The sequence below is a fragment of the Chenopodium quinoa genome, unplaced genomic scaffold (genome assembly GCF_001683475.1).
Source record: "Chenopodium quinoa cultivar QQ74 unplaced genomic scaffold, ASM168347v1, whole genome shotgun sequence".
Taxonomy (NCBI): domain Eukaryota; kingdom Viridiplantae; phylum Streptophyta; class Magnoliopsida; order Caryophyllales; family Amaranthaceae; genus Chenopodium; species Chenopodium quinoa.
This window is the reverse complement of record NW_018742415.1, coordinates 328,169-345,462: the sequence shown is the minus strand read 5'-3', so window position 1 is coordinate 345,462 and position 17,294 is coordinate 328,169. Positions and strand designations below refer to the sequence as shown.

The 17,294-nt window shown below is 29.0% G+C and overlaps 1 protein-coding gene across 1 annotated transcript; it reads left to right on the top strand.

The window, feature by feature from the left end:
- Nucleotides 1-10,057: 10,057 nt before the first annotated feature.
- Nucleotides 10,058-13,342, top strand: LOC110706632 (dnaJ homolog subfamily B member 13-like). Its single transcript, XM_021884582.1, has 2 exons — nt 10,058-10,470; nt 12,898-13,342. Exons 1-2 carry the CDS (start codon nt 10,058-10,060, stop codon nt 13,340-13,342), a joined length of 858 nt encoding a protein of 285 aa, XP_021740274.1.
- Nucleotides 13,343-17,294: the final 3,952 nt, after the last annotated feature.

The following is a 17,294-nucleotide window of genomic DNA, read 5'->3' as shown; positions in this document are numbered from 1 at the left end:
TAAGTATTTTTGTTTTTCTTTTCCTAGTGTAATACAAATCATTTTAATTTAATTTTATTTGTACCCCAAAAAGTTCTATAAAAAAATTAACAAAAAAACCTATTATAAAATTATAATAAGTAATTATCAAATGTCCTAATATTTATAAACAAATATTAAATATGGAGATGGAAAATTAATTAAAACAATAAGACATAATATTGCCATAAAAGACAACCAACCTCTTCATTTTAATTAAATGATTTAGTCCTTTAAAAAAAATTAATTTGGGAATGTGGTCCATTACTTATTTCTTAAGTACACTTTCTCCACTTTCTTATGAATAACCTTTCGCATTCCTTTTTAAACATAGGCTCACCATTATTCAACAACAATTAGGCATAAAGTGCCATTAAAAGAAACATCCTTTCATTGCCTACCATTCGAACAAAATTTCTACAAGAATGAAGTTCTGAAGTGTGTGATTTAAGTACCAACCATAGAAGCCACATCCCACATTTGAATTTATTTGAATATAAGGTACGTCGTTGTCTCTGTTGATTAATTTTAAACATTAACACATTAGCACTAAATTTAAATTTGCATGTTCTATATAAGGTTTTCTTCAATGAAAATTCGATTAACAACGCATAAAAACTCCTAGGGGATTAGTAGGGGCTAACGGGTAATTTTAAATAAATTTGCAAATTTCAGATGTTGTATAATTGATTTGAAAGTGCAAATGGTAGAACTGGTTGGGGGCTAGGTACTAGGGGCTAACGAGCAATGGCTTTTGTAATCTATTGGTGAGCAAATGGTTTTGTAATTCCATCATAAAAACAAAGAACAACAAAATATAGTGGTTTTAGAATTAAAGTAGTTACAAATATAATTTCTTGATAATAGAAAAATGAACTACTGACGGAACGAAAGTATTTTACACGTCTATCATATTGTAAATGGTTGAACATTGCGATCTAGTAATTAATTAAGTAGCTTTTAGATAATATTGTGATATACTACTCAAATTAAAATTGTATCATATCAAATTTCACAAATCTCTCCTACAATTTCACTAATTAAATAATATTATGTTACATAAAAAAATAGGTGATGGATATGAAAAGTTTAGCAATTATGTAAATTTTAATTCTTTATAATTTGACACAATTAGTATTTAAATTGATAGCACTTCTTGTATTATGGGTTACTATTATAATCTATTTCTATCATTATTTAATATTGTGTTACAAAAAAAAAAACCATGGCTTATGGATATGAAAAGTTTTTTAATTATTTAAATTCCAATTCTTTTTAATTTGACACAATTAGTGTTTAAATTGATAACACTTCTTGTATTATGTGTTACTACTAAAATCTATTTACTTCATTATTTAATTTCAATTAAGTGTAACGCGTAACATTTTCATTGGGACATAAAAGACAGCTTTATTTTAAATCATTAATAAATAACAGTTGTTGTTTCCAAGTTTTTAGTTGGGTGCACTACTACAAAATTGGCCAAAGAGACCTCAAACAAGAGATCATTTAATTAAATATGTGGTCTCTTGGTTTCATGAGACCCAATATTTTAACTAAATAGTCTCTTTTTTTTAATCAAATAAATAAATAAAGAGAGAGACCCTTTATATAAGATAAGTGGTCTCTCCTTTTATTAATGAATAAAATAAATGAAAGAAAGACCATTTATTTAGGATAAGTGGTCTCTCCTTTTATTAATTAAATAAATAAATAATGGAGGAGACCATCTATTTAAAAGAAGTGGTCTCTCCTTATTTTTAATTAATTAAATAAAAAAAACACCATTTATTTAGGAGATATGGTCTCTCCTTAATTAAATAAAAAAATATTTATTTAGGAGACACCCATTTACCTTTTTTTTTTAAGTTTATTTTCTAACTGGAATTCACTTTACCATTTTAATTAGGGTTACTATATATTTTACTCTCATTTGAGTAGCCGCCACCCTCCACTCTCCTCTATACTCTCTATCTCTTTCATCTCTCAAATACCCACTCTCAAGTCTCACCCCACCTATTTCTTTAATCTACAACAATGGAGGTTAAACTTCAAGGTGTGTTTATGTCGAATCAATTAAACACGGCATAAAAATCACCATATTTTAGAGTAGAATCACTTATTCACCCTTGTCTTTCTCTCTCTTCGCCGGCTGCAATGGCGGATTTCGATCAAATGACGGAGTACTAACTCCAGCGAATCGAGAATATCAAGCGCAACTCCGAAGTTATGGCTTTTCTCAAAATTAAATCTCATGTTGCCGATCTTTCTGTCACTTTCAAGCATCTTAGGTCTTTCTCTCTCCTTCGTTTTTGATTCATTGTGTTTTTTTTTGTTGATTTTTCTGGATTTTGTGCTATTTGATGATTTGTTTCAGTTATACAGTGAGGGAAATTGATGCATGTTGAGTTTAATGGGAAGGTTATATATTGACAGTATGTAAAGCAATTGAATAAGAAATTGCGGTTATTTTGGCTTTGTTGAATTTGAAGTTCATTTTGCTACTGTCGTTTTATCGGTTGATTTATTTGGTTTTTATGCTTTTTGGTGAATTTTGTACTCTATAGTTTAATTTGAATATTCAATGAGAAAAATTTATGTCTGACCCTACTAAGAAAGTTCGCAAACGGCACCATGAAATGGATTATGGGTTATGGATTATACATTAATATAGATTATGGAGTTATGGTCTATTAAAACTGGTCAACACCTATTTAAATGGCTTCAAACCGCTGACCCTACTAATATATTTTCCATTTGATTGAAAGGTTGATATTAAAATTGAAATTTTAATTTGAAATCCTTGTTCATATATTTCTAATTTTTTTTCCCTTTTGTTGTTTCAGAGTTGTAAATTCAGGTCTCAATATGCCTACTCTTCAAACTCACGGAATTTGGCATAGGCGATTATGAAGGAGTGGTGTAGGTTGAAGTGGGTTTTGTAAATTTTTTTATAAGATATTGATTGTAATATTTGTGAGTATGTTTTAAGTATGGGTTTTGTATAAAGTATAAACTACTTGTACTTTGTTGTAAGTGTGACAAGTATAGGAATTGTATTTTTTTGTTTAATTAATATTATATATATATATATTAAAATACGATTAATTTTTTTTTAATAAAAAAAGAAAGAAAGAGACCACCTATTTCAAATAGATGGACTCATTTTTTGAAAAACCGAGACCATCTATTTGAAATAGGTGGTCTCATAATTTGAAAAACTGAGATCATCTATTTGAAATAGGTGGTCTCAAATTTAAAAAACTGAGACCATCTATTCTAAATAAGTGTGGTCTCTCTTTTTAAACCAAGAGACCACTTTTGATGAAATGGTCTCTTAGGCCAAAGAGACTTGTGAACTAGAGACCACCCCTATGGTCATTTTGATGAAATTGGCCATTTTGATATGGTCTCTTTGGTCAATTTTGTAGTAGTGGTGGACGTGAAAAATGATTCAATAATTTGTTGCTAATTAAATTTTAATAAATAATTCAATGTATGTGAACATATTTCTGTTTTAGTTAAAGATTTATGTTCTTTAAAAATTTGATTAGATATTAATTTATCATTGTTAGAAGAACCTAAATTAATCAGTATTTACAAAAGACTGAATATTTTTTTTTATTAATAGAATAATAATATTTTTAAATTCATTACTGGACAATATTAGAAGAAAGAAATATAAAAATTAAGGGACTAATACCGAAGAAGATTCATTAATTTTAATTTTTTGGGAAATTCTCAATAGTACTCATCAGGTTTTATTTATTCTCAATGGTAAACACTAAAATATCAAATTATTTTTGGTAATCTTTAATTTGTAAAACTAATTCAGTAGTAACATTAGTTAAGCATTTTAAGGAAATATTAACTATAGTTAATGTTTTAAAAGGGATGAAAAAGTAAAATCCCTAAAATACCCCTTTTTTAAAAAAAAAAAAAAACCCACCCACTTCTTACCCCTTATCCCAACCCAGCCCAGCGTAGCCCCGCCTACCCACGACCCCGGCGCCGGCAACGACCACCGGTCATTTCCTCTCTCTCTTTCGCGACGCCCACCACCACCATCATGATCATCATTTTCACCATTAACAAAACACCCACCATCTCATCACCATCATCATTTTCATCATTAATAGTAGCCTTAGGTTTCGACGAAGATAGAATCGGGCTAACGGATTTCCGGTTCAACTCATTGGGTCAATTTTCGTAAGCGTATCTCAATCGCGGCGGTCAAAAATCTGGAGCTAACTACACGAATGATAGGTCGAGATCGATGAGGTTGTTGAGTATTTGTCGGCATCGGAGTTGAAATTTCAGATGATATTTGGGGTTTAAGGTTTTTCGACGCCATTGTTAGTGGGCTAGTTGTTGTAATTGAGGAAATCAAGGGTGAATTAGGTGAATGGGAGGTAGGGAGGGGGCTGGTGGTTCGTGCGTTGTTAACACCATTGTTTTAAAGGGTTTATAGTTTATGGGGGTAGGGAGGGGGGCTAGTGGTTCCTTCCGTGTCGGCGCCGGGGGAAGGGTGAAAGAGGGTCTGGACGTGGGTAGTGGACGTGGGTAGTGGCTGCCGGTTGGCTAGCTGTGGTGGTTTGGGGAAAGTCTAATTGGTGGCTTTTTTTAAAAAAAAAATAATAATTTAATTGTTAAAAAAATAAAGGAAAATCTTATTTTCAAGGTTATATTAGGTTTTTTTGCCTTTAGTTAACTATGGTTAAGCTTATAATTGTAGATTAATTTCATTAATGTCACCATTGAAATAATAACACAAATAGTTGATTACCAAAGATAATTTGATTTTTTGTTGTTTACCATTGAGAAAAATAAAAACTTCAAGAGCACCATTGAGAATTTCCCTAATTTTTTTTTCCATTGATCATAATTAATTCCTAAAAATACTTATAGTTGATTTTCATATTCCAGTCACAAAAGTATATAATTCATTTTAAAACTCCGAATACATAAATTTATAGCTGATTATTAAATTGTTAAACTACATAAAACATAATCCAGTCCATGAATAAAGCTACTGAAAGTCTTTACATAATAAAAACTGTATCAATACGAAAATATTTCAAATATGATCGGAACATAATTAAATCAAATTGTCATGTATATTTTTTTCATATATTATATTGCAATATCATCGTCAGGTCTATGTTTAATAAAAAAAGCCTAGATTCATTTTTAGTTAATTATGTAGTATCGGTGATATTTAAATTTGTAATGACTTCCGGTACCGATATGTAGTTTTAGCCTATGTAATATATATATATATATATATATATATATATATATATATTCTTCCCTGTTATATATATACTTCCTCCGTTGCTATTCAGTTGACGCGTTTGATTTAGGCACATAAATTTAAGGAGAGGAGAGAGAGAGTGATAGAGAATGAAAAAGCAAGTGGAGTAGCTTGTAAATGCAAGGTAAAATATTTACCCAAAAAGGAAACGTGTCAACTAAAAAGAAACTTCCTAAAAAGGAATAGTGTCAACTAAAACGAAACGGAGGTAGTATATATATATAAAGTTAAATTTATATTAATGTATAAATTTATAATAGTATGAAGTGTAAATATCAATGAATAATTTTAGGTTACTATAATATTATGTATCTAATAGCAACTCATTGTAATACAGCATTCATATGTAGTTTTAGCCTATGTAATATATATATATATATATATATATATATATATATATATATATATATATATAATAGTATGAATAATGAATATTAATGAATACTTTTAGGTTACTATAATATTATGTATCTAATAGCATATGTGAATTGAAGTACTTCGTATTTACCAAAATAATATGTATCGTGATAAAATCAACTACAACACTTTTAGGTTACTATAATATTATGTATCTAATAGCATATGTGAATTGAAGTACTTCGTATTTACCAAAATAATATGTATCGTGATAAAATCAACTACAACACTTTTAGGTTACTATAATATTATGTATCTAATAGCATATGTGAATTGAAGTACTTCGTATTTACCAAAATAATATGTATCGTGATAAAATCAACTACAACACTTTTAGGTTACTATAATATTATGTATCTAATAGCATATGTGAATTGAAGTACTTCGTATTTACCAAAATAATATGTATCGTGATAAAATCAACTACAACTTTTTACATATTCTTAATGGGGCTCTCTAAATCTTTGTAATCAAATGTTACGTATTAGTAGTTAAAGGAAATCAAATTAACAAATTAAATCTATCTATATCTATAAGTAATAAAAAAACTCTAACCAGAAACGACACATGTTCCCATTTAATTACACTTCTCTATATTATTCTCTAATCCAAGTACCGCATGTGTTATTGCATTTATTAATATTTTAAGTCTATTTCTAAGTCGTCTTTCATTAAATTTATACTTCATCTTCACCTCTCCTCTTCAATTCAACTTTTTTCTTTTCTCTTTTTAGTTTTAGCTCCTCCAGGCCACCCCCTTTATTTAAGACTCCTTTTCCTCGAGGACATGAAACAAAAAGTAATAAATCTAATATATCTATGTAAAGGGGAGTTTTTTCCCGAGGTTTTAGAGAGCCGCATAGGATCTAATTTTCTTATTGTGCAATGTAAGAATATAAATTTTATTAGTATCTAAATAAATAATATATTATTAAATCTTTTATAATTAAATAATTCACATGACACGTAAGCAAAATTGACAAATGTGATTTTAATATTTAAATTATAATTAAATAATTCAAATGTCACGTAAGAAAAATTGGCGAATGAGAGTTTTTAAATTTAAATTAATTAAACATAAAATAAAATGTTTTGATATTAAGAACTTTATCTAAATATATAACCAATTTTAGCACATTAATTAAAAAAAATTATTTTAAAAAATCTAGTTATAATCTAAGGACAAGATATTATCAATATATATAAGTGGCCTTTTTTATAAACTAATAAAGCAAACTATATATTTCACTTCTTATTATTGTACTTTCTTTTATTTACAAACAATGACCGGAGCATCGCCAGAGCCAAAAACTAGTTAAGAGATAGTAAGTTGTTCTATGTTACGGAGTATATATACATATCTCATTCATATGTACTAAAGTTTAAAAAACGTTAGTATAAGTAGTTAATTTGTACATAGTACATGTTGGGATAGGTAAATTTACTCAATTAAGTAGCAAATAAATATGAAATGAATAATACGAAATTAAGATTTTATCTACGACGTTTTACTTTTTACACGATCAATCAAATGATATGATTTTACTTAACCATATATGCAAATATACTCCAATATTCTATTTTCTACCATAAATTATAAATTCAAATTTTGTAACCTTCTACTATTATAATAATAATAATTATTATTATTATATATCGTAGGATAACTATTATTACCAGTTCTTATTGAAGGATAGCTATGTCGTTTATAGTCGTTGTTTAAGATTAATTTGATTTTTACATGATTATTTAGGAACAACTGTTTGATAAGTGTCAATTTCTGTACATATAACATAACCTAACAAGTCCATTTGTTTTCGGGGTTTCAGGGTATATAGTCTACAAATTGCTAATATAAAAAGTTATTTACTATACTCATACTAGTAAACACTAATATAAATAGTTAATTTTTTGTTAATAATCAAGGTCGGTGTAGGATTTTTTACTGATTAAATTAGTAATTGATTAGTATCCAACATATTTGAATTTGAACATGATTTATGGAAAAATATGATTTTACTTAAACAATTGTTATTGTTACTAAATATATATGTATCTATGTATCATCCAAGAAAGTCGCAAGGACTAAAAATTAATTACCCATTCAAGTTCAGAATCCTGTTTGAAATTTTGTGGAAATCTTAATACGAGAATCGAATGACATTAATTCAATATAAAGTATATTTTATCTAAATTGATATCATATACTGGAATGTTCAACGTCAATTGTTGAATCTGGAAAAACGAGATAGATAAGAGCAGTGAAATTCATTTAATTAAATTAAACACATGTTAGAAATAAATCGATCATGGTGGATTGTTGATTGTTCAAAATCGAATTCGTTTGTCTAGTAAACATGCTCGCGAATAGAAAATTCTTATAACTTCATCTGAGTAACAATTGTCGGCGCTGGATTCCGTAATCTTCACCGGCGTCCTGTTCATCTTCTCCGGCGTCGTGCTCATCTTCTACGACGTCCTTATCATATTAACCTGTATAATGGTTGTGATACCATCAATGATAAAATAATAGAAATTTCAGAAAAAATAAAAATAAAAATTTGTGCATTAAATGCAGTTAGGCGCCAAGAATTTTCGCTAGCCATTTTCCCGCTTCCAGTAGCTTGTTAGTGCCAATGAGGGTGAAATTTCCCCCCTAAAATTCCCTCATCTTTTTTTTGGCTCTTGCTTATGTGGCAGCACCTCATTGGAAATGTATATGGAGCCCACATACAGTGAATGTATGTGTATCACTGTCCGATTAAGTAGATCTATAGTCTGATTAAAGTTTTCAGCAATAATTGTATCATTTCTAGGTAGTGTTGCATGTGAGTTTAAGGTTAAATTATTCGGATCATTGAATGATTCTACAATTGGTTATTGTAATGAATTCATAAAAATTCATAATTAGGCTGTAAGATTATTTTGTCATTTGGTATTAAAATACAAACATAAAAAGTATGAAGTTTTCTTAAAGGTGAACTTAATTTTTTTTTTTTTTAATTCTTGTGTACTACTTTCTTGATATGAAAAATGGTTGTTATTTACATAGTCTATAATAATTAAGTTTTTCTTAAAGCAATATATATTTTAATTTGCTCATTGCATTATCTAAGCACTAAAATCGCTTCCTCTATCTATAAAATTTTAGATTTAGGGAATATAAAATTAAAAATGATGGCCTAGTAAGGTTAAATAAAGTTTGTAGCATGTTGTCATGTGGGGTAGGTTGTTATTATGATGTTATTTGTATTTAAATATTTGACATATGAGGCAATACAATTTATTTCATTAACTACAAACACAAATTTTAGCTTTAACCCAATTTCACATCTTCTAAAAAATACGATAGAATATAGTCCCTCAATAAATTTAAATTTAACCAAAAAGTTTAATCTGTGAATTGCACGACTAAATACTAGTAAAAGTATGTATGGAGTATATAATAATTATGTTACCAACAAAAAATTCCCCCCATTTTTAACTGTTAGATTACTATACAAGCATAGAGGTTATTTTAATAAGAGAGAGAAAGATAAAAGGAGATGTTTAAGGGAGAGGGAAAAAGTAATAATGAAAAAAAAATTTAAGATTAGTTAACAAAACTAAATATATGCACTATGTAGTTTAACATTCTAAATAAAGGGGGTTTATATTTAGTTTTATTGATGCATGGATCCTTTATTATTTTTTCATTTACACTACAAATCCCCATTAATTTCGAAGGAGGCATGTCGTATTTTCCAAAAATAACTTATAATTAGTTCCTAAAAAGAAGGTTGATATTAATTTGTGTCTTTAAACAGAGAACATCTAATTAAAGTTTGTATATTATTCTTAGTTTTGGTTACCTCTAAATTTTTTTTATCAAATAATTGTTCTTGATATTGAATATATGCTCTCCTCATTCTTCTTTACCCAATAATCATAATCATATTCATCAAAACTATCTTGTTTAAATTTATCCGTATCTTTCTTAAAATTCTTTATTATCATCTTTATCAAAACAAAACGGCATCCATTAAAGATATTGGCAAGGCTTATAAAAACCTTGTTATTAAATGGAATCATGATAAAAATAATTTCAATAAGCATGAATTATCCTCCAAATTTCAAGATAACACTCAAAATTATAAGGTAAAATATTCAGTCATACTTAGTTTTTATACGATTTTATAGCTACATACTATTTATTCTTATCATTGATGCATTTTGATTTTATAGAATTCTAATGACAAAAAACAAGAAGGGAATTGGAATACTCCAACAACATCTGCAAAACACGAAAGTTTTCATCATAAACGCAGTATGGATGATAGTTTCTTTATACGATCTCCTTCATTACTCTCACGGGCTAATAGTAGAAGAAGTCACACTCCATCACCTCACTTAAATAGAAGCTATAGTCGATCAGCCGACATGATAGATTCCTTAAAAAGAAGTATAAGTAGGAAGGGTGCAACAAGCTCATCACCTGTGGAAACTCCAAATATCACTTTAAGTAAACTAATGAGTCATAATCATACAAATACAACAAATGTTTCTGGTGATTTGTCAAGAAATACAAGTCGTAGGAGCACAACTCCAATTATATTTTCTCAATCCAAAACACGGAAGAAACCTCATCAAGTTGAGAAGAGGCTTGAATGCTCATTAGAAGAATTGTGCTTTGGTGCTACTAAGAAGGTAAAGATAAAAAGAGATGTTATTTCGGATGCAGGGTATGTCTTCTATTCCTTATTATATATGTTATTGAATTTTCATTATATAACATATGAATCTTAAATTTTGTTAAATTTTTTATTTGTGAATCATTCTTAATACTGTGTGTGTAGTACAAAGACTACAAACTTATATAGTAACATGATGCCCACATTGTAGAAACGTGTATTTAGATTTGACAATGTTGTTGCTAGTATATTTTACCAATACACTCTTCATGGCGTACCTCCCCATTGGTACATTATGGTAGCAATCCTTCTGTTTTTTTAAGCATTACTTGAGATTTTTCACTATTCATATGTTACCTTTGCCATAATATTTTAACAAAAATATACTATATAGCTATGATCTATAACATGTAGTTGGTTTTAATATAATTTCTACTTTTTTATATAATTGTTTATATAAGTTTTGCTAATATCAAATTAAGGATATTGATGGTCAAAACTATGTCTCGACAAATGTTAAAACTCAGATGATACCTTATAAAAAAAAACACATAGTGAATATTAAGTAAAAATTTTAACCATTTTTCTAATCTTTCTAATTGTTATATTTAAATAGGAATTTTTTTTATAAATAGTAAAAAATTTCTAATATATCGTACTTTTGCAAATAATATTTATAGTAATTAAATCAAATTATTTATTTAAATTATTCTAAAGTATAATACATAAGTAATTTTCATTTTTACCTCAACACAATATTATATTATACTAGATGAAGCCAGTGCGATGCACGGTTTGTTAGTATTTTTTTTAAGAAAATATTTTTCATATCTATGTTATTAAAATTGTTATTATATTAGTTTTAAAATATTAGAATAATTCCTAATCTCAAAAGATAATATTTTGTATATAATTAATTTAAAATTTAAAATCTCATTCGTCAATTTTGCTTACGTGGCATTTGAATTTTTAATTGTAAAAGAAATTAATAATCTCTTATTTCATTGGTTACAACTTAAATTTATAATCCTACGTGGCGCGCTAAGAAAATTAAATCCTACGTGGCTCTCTAAAAACTCGGGGAAAAACTCCCCTTTATATATATATATATATATATATATATATATATATATATTAGATTGCATCTGCTTTTGATAAAATTGACTAATTTCTTAATGTCAGTACTATTAATTAAAAATTATATTCTTCATAAAAAAAATGGAAACCCCTTTCTAGGTAAAATTGGCCTCAACACTCTGAACTATAGCTTGGTGCACCTAGCACCCTATACTTTTCTTAGTGTCCAAATCACCACAAACTAATGACTTAGGTGCAAAGTGCACCTTTAGTGAGGTCATTTTTTAAGATCACGCGATGGAAATCACGGAAAAAGGGGTCATTTTTTAAGGTCACATGAGAGGTCAGCGTTAGAGAAAAAAGTCAATAATTGTCGAATTATGACCTCAAGGTCCCCCAAACAACAAAATAAACTTATAAGGTTCTTTTAAACCATTTTAAACATATAAGGTCCTTCCAAATAAAATAGTGAACATATATGTCCTTTCCATACAAATTTTCTTTAATTTTATGAATGATAATAATTAAGAAATAAGAGTTATCATTGGAATTGTGTTTCTTCCTATTGTACCAAAAAGAAAATACAATTTTCCAAGATTAGAAAAATAAATAAAAATGTGGGGTATTACGTGCATTATTTAACAAAAATTTTATTAGTACCATAGGCACTATGTGCAACACATTACAACACAATTTTTTATTATATTTCAACAAAATAAAAAAATGGTGAGTAATCACACTTACTAAAATGTTTCACTTTATTTGAAACATAAAATTGCAAACTAGTCATATAGAAAGTGAAAAGCATAGAAATGAAATGTATGGATATTGTTTTAGCAATTTACAAATTTTATTCAAGCTTGATGTCAATTTGGATGGGTTGTGCCTCAAGTTTTTCATGGACAAGCTATGAACTACTAATATGCGTTATTCCTATTGAATAATTAATTGTATGTTGGAAGTTACATTAAAAAAATATTTTATATTAGAGAAATTATTAAGCAAATCATATCGTAACATATATAATTAAAATGTATGAATTTCCTAATATCAATATAACACAAATGTATTTTTCAATTTGATTATATCTCATCTATCTATTATAATATTGTATCATGTTTTTAGTTCAATATGATGTGAAAAAGCATCCGTAGTGTAAAGTAATTAATTACTCCCTTGCCCTACTATATAAGGAGTGGCTAAATATACATATCTCATCTTTGTAAAATAAAATACAAAATTCTTCCTACCTTTTAACTTAAGTCGGGTCCTACATTTAACTTCCTTTTTTCACTTCCATAATTTATTGTATTAGTTTGAAAATTTTGTCACCCTCATTTTTTGTCAAATCATGTCAGAATTGAAGCCTTAGTGTTGTTGATGATCAATTATTTATTGTAGAATAATTGTTCAAGAAGAGGAAACTTTACATATTAATGTCAAGCCGAGTTGGAGAAAAGGAACAACAATAATATTTGAAGGAAAAGGTGACGAAAAACCAGGATATTTACCTGCAGATATCATATTCTTGATAGATGAAAAAAGACATGCTTTATTTAAAAGAGTAGGCGATGACTTAGAGTTGGGTGTTGAAATCTCTCTACTTAACGCTCTTGTTGGTTGTAGCATAACCTTGCCATTACTAGGGGGCAAAAAAATGTTTTTGCGAGTCGATGACGTAATGTATCCAGGATACGAAAAAGTTATTCAAGATCAAGGAATGCCTATGTCTAATGAATGTGGAAAACGAGGTGACCTACGACTAAAATTTATTGTAAATTTTCCAAATAAATTAAGTGATGATAAATGTATAAAAATTTGTAACATCTTAGAAACTTGTTTTTGATATGAAATTTTGTTTATCAAAGTATTCAAGTGTAACTTTTATTAAATTCCTTAAGCATAAAGTTATTATATTTTTCTACATTAAAATCATATCACATCATAATTAATTCATTTTACCTAGATGAACCATGAGAAGTAAACGTAAACCTTTTAATACAGATCAGATCAACATCAACATTAATTTTGTATTATTTTTACTTTTATTTTGTATTAGAATAATAAAAAAGAAATTCAATGTTATATACTTTGCCCTAATGCAACTTTAAACATTGCAACCAAAATTTACCCTTTTTAACAGAACTTTAAATTAACTTTACATTTTTAAAAATCTATATAAATAAATTATAATGACTGTATGTGGTAAGTCGATAGAAGGAAGTTGAAAGTAAATATATTCGAATAACTATATACTAAGAGACACAAATGTTACATGGATTGATTTTGTCCATCTTATTAAGTGTCATCATGTTACCCTAATTTGGCTCGAAGATTAGTATTTCATTGGAGCATGACTATGCTTTATATTGTCCTCTGTTGTCTTTATTTTAACATAAAAAGGAAAACATTTTATATTAATGGCCTAAGGCCCACATAACAAGTTATTAATAATCAAGTTCGAAGAGGCTAAGTCTAAGGGTTGCCTTTTCCAAACAAGAAAAAGAAACTTTAGGCTATTTAAAAGAACATAATAACAAGCTTTCATAGCAGCGATAAAACAACATATAAACTAACACAACTACCACAAATAGTACTATAGCAAGGCGTCAAACCAGAAGCTTGCTTGAAGTTCCTAGAGAAGACAACAAATCATTCCCACTTCTTATATTTCGTGAAAGCATCAACATTACAATTAGAAGGCAAGTAGTGGAATTAATCAGTCATGTGAGAACATACATTGCAAGGTTGTGCACCACATCATTATAATCTCTTTGGGCATAAAGAATGATCACCATCCAATCTTCCTTCAATTATTGAACAATGTCTTGAATAATCATCCCTAGCTCATGGTTTAAATTCTCCTCTACATTTTGTACATTCCTTTTCAAGGCATCTGCATTTGTTTCAAGCTCGAGATGACATATACTCCCTTCGTTTTTAATTACTTGCTTCATTTCACCATGCGCAGAGTTCTAAGAGAAATTGGATTAAGTAATAAAATATGGAGGTAGTGGGGTTGGTGAAACAATAAAAAATTGTGGAGAAATTGGAGAAGCGAGAATATACAATTAATAGAATATAATTTATATTGGGTCCACTATGTGAGAGAAATAAATTAAATATTGTAAAAAGATTTTCAAATAAAGAAATAGAGAAATTATTTAAAAACGGTCGTAAATGAAAAGTGGATCGGAGCAAGTATTTAAAAACCGGATTAAAATTCTTTGTTATCACCAAACCTTGCTTCTTCAGGGGAGACCGGGTAGAATTCCATGGAGAAACCAATGTTGTTTCTAATTACTCCCCCACCACCCACTTTACTATATCACTACCAGCTGCCATGCGTTTCAATTTTTGGTAGCCCATTTAAAATTATTTTCATTCAGTTACAAATATGTTCGAAATATCATCGCCATTCTCTATTTGTAAAATTTGATTATTGAGATAAAGATCTCAATTGAACTTTGCCAAAAAAAAAAAATAATAATAATATTTGAGCCATAGATATCTCAAAGACAGGTTTATTTTAGTAACTCCAACGATGCCAAACAACTTATGATATGAAAACAAAGTTTTCCACTTTTTATCTTGATTTAAATTAAAAGTAATCCAATCATACCATGATAATTCTAGAATTGAGCCAAATCAAAATAGGAATCAATTTTATTTGATTTTTTTTCTCAAAAACAATACTCCAATATCCAGATGAGGAGGGATAGTCTCTAAAAAGGTGCAAATGATCCTTAGTGTTAGTTGAATGATTCAAAATTAGTAGTGGCTAAATTTTAGAAGTAGTTGTTTAATGAATTTAGTCTTTAATAAGTTATAGATGCTTAATATTATCTCGGAGCATGCCGTTAGTGGTGAGCTTAGTCAGCCTATTTTTATGTAGTTTAATCTTGGGATTATCCCCTGATTCTTAGGCTTAGTTTGTTAACTATGTTTCCTATAAATTGTGTAACTTGCATTGAGTGGAATATACAATCAGTATTATCATTTTCTCCTCTTGCTACTTTTGTTTATTAGCCTTTTGATATTTTATTTATTTCAACATGGTATCAGAGCTAATCCAGGTTCCGATCCTAAAACAAAATTAAATGTCGTGAGTGTCGTGAGATTGGTTTTGAGTGAAACCAAAAGGTTAAGTCGTGTTTTATTTTTTTAGTGCATGATTGTCGTAGTATTTTTTGTGGGCAAGTTTTTTTGAGTAAGTATGGCAACCAATGGTTCAAATGCAAATACACAACCCTTAATTCCAGTTTTCAAAGGTGAAAAACATCATCTTTGGAGTATCAAAATACAAACAATGTTCAAATCTCAAGAGTTGTGGGATATTGTCGAGTGTGGGTATATAGAACCGACGGAGTCGCCGGCGGAGCCAAATCAAAAGTTGCGTGAAAATCGCAAAAGGGATGCAAAGGCATTGTTTTTTATTCAATCAGGAGTAGATAATGATATTTTCCCTAGAATTTCATCTGCAAAGACATCTAAGAAGGCATGGGATATCCTAAAAACTGAGTATAGGGGTGACAGTAAGGTAATATCTGTTAAATTACAAAACCTTCGTCGTAATTTTGAGTCACTACTAATGAAAGAAAAAGAGTCGGTGCAAGAATATTTGTCTAGAGTATCAAATATTGTTAACCAAATGAGATCATTTGGTGAAAATATTAGTGATCAAACTGTTGTGTGTAAGGTGTTAAGGAGTTTAAATCCTAATTTCAATCATGTTGTTGCGGCAATCGAAGAGTCTAAAGACATGTCTAATTATAGTTTTGATGAATTAATGGGTTCCCTTATAGCTCATGAAGATAGAATTTCAAAGTCTCATGAGAATGAAGGAGATGAAAAAGCCTTTCAAGTTGAAGGACAAATGTCAAATGGAAGGTATTATGAGGGTAGTCGAGGTCGTGATGGAAGTGGTCGTGGTTATGGTCGAGGTGGTCGTGGTCGCGGTCGTGGTCGTGAAGAAAATGATAGTGGTGATCAATTTGAAGGTCAACGTTCATCCATGAGTAGAGTCCAATGCTATTATTGCAAGAGGTACAGTCACAAAGAAGATCGTTGTTGGGATAAGCAAAGGGACGAGCAAAGTGGTGGACAAAACAACTATGCTCAAAAGGTCGAAGAAGAAGAGAGCAAGCTCTTCTAAAATCGAGTGTCGTGGTTATGTCATGAAAGTCGTGGTTGTGGTGCCTTAAGTGTCGTGAGTCAATGCATGTCGAGCTCAAGGTCGTGTTTGCATGTTCATGGTCGTGGTTGTGTAAGTTGTATCTTGGTAGTCCGTAGTCGAGTTCAGTAATTTTGAATCAAGGGGGAATGTTAGTTGAATGATTCAAAATTAGTAGTGGCTAAATTTTAGAAGTAGTTGTTTAATGAATTTAGTCTTTAATAAGTTATATATGCTTAATATTATCTAGGAGTATGCCGTTAGTGGTGAGCTTAGTCAGCCTATTTTTATGTAGTTTAATCTTAGGATTATCCCCTGATTCTTAGGCTTAGTTTGTTAACTATGTTTCCTATAAATTGTGTAACTTGCATTGAGTGGAATATACAATCAGTATTATCATTTTCTCCTCTTGCTACTTTCGTTTATTAGCCTTTTGATATTTTATTTATTTCAACACTTAGAAGCTCCTTCACATAAAGAGTATACGGGGCTCAAATAAATTTGTGATTAATTTTTAGGAAAATTTTCAAAAAACCACCCAAAAATGTGTTGAATTTCTAACTAACCACCCAAAAAAAATTTTATTTTAAAATACCACCCATTAAATTAATTTTTTGCTCAGATT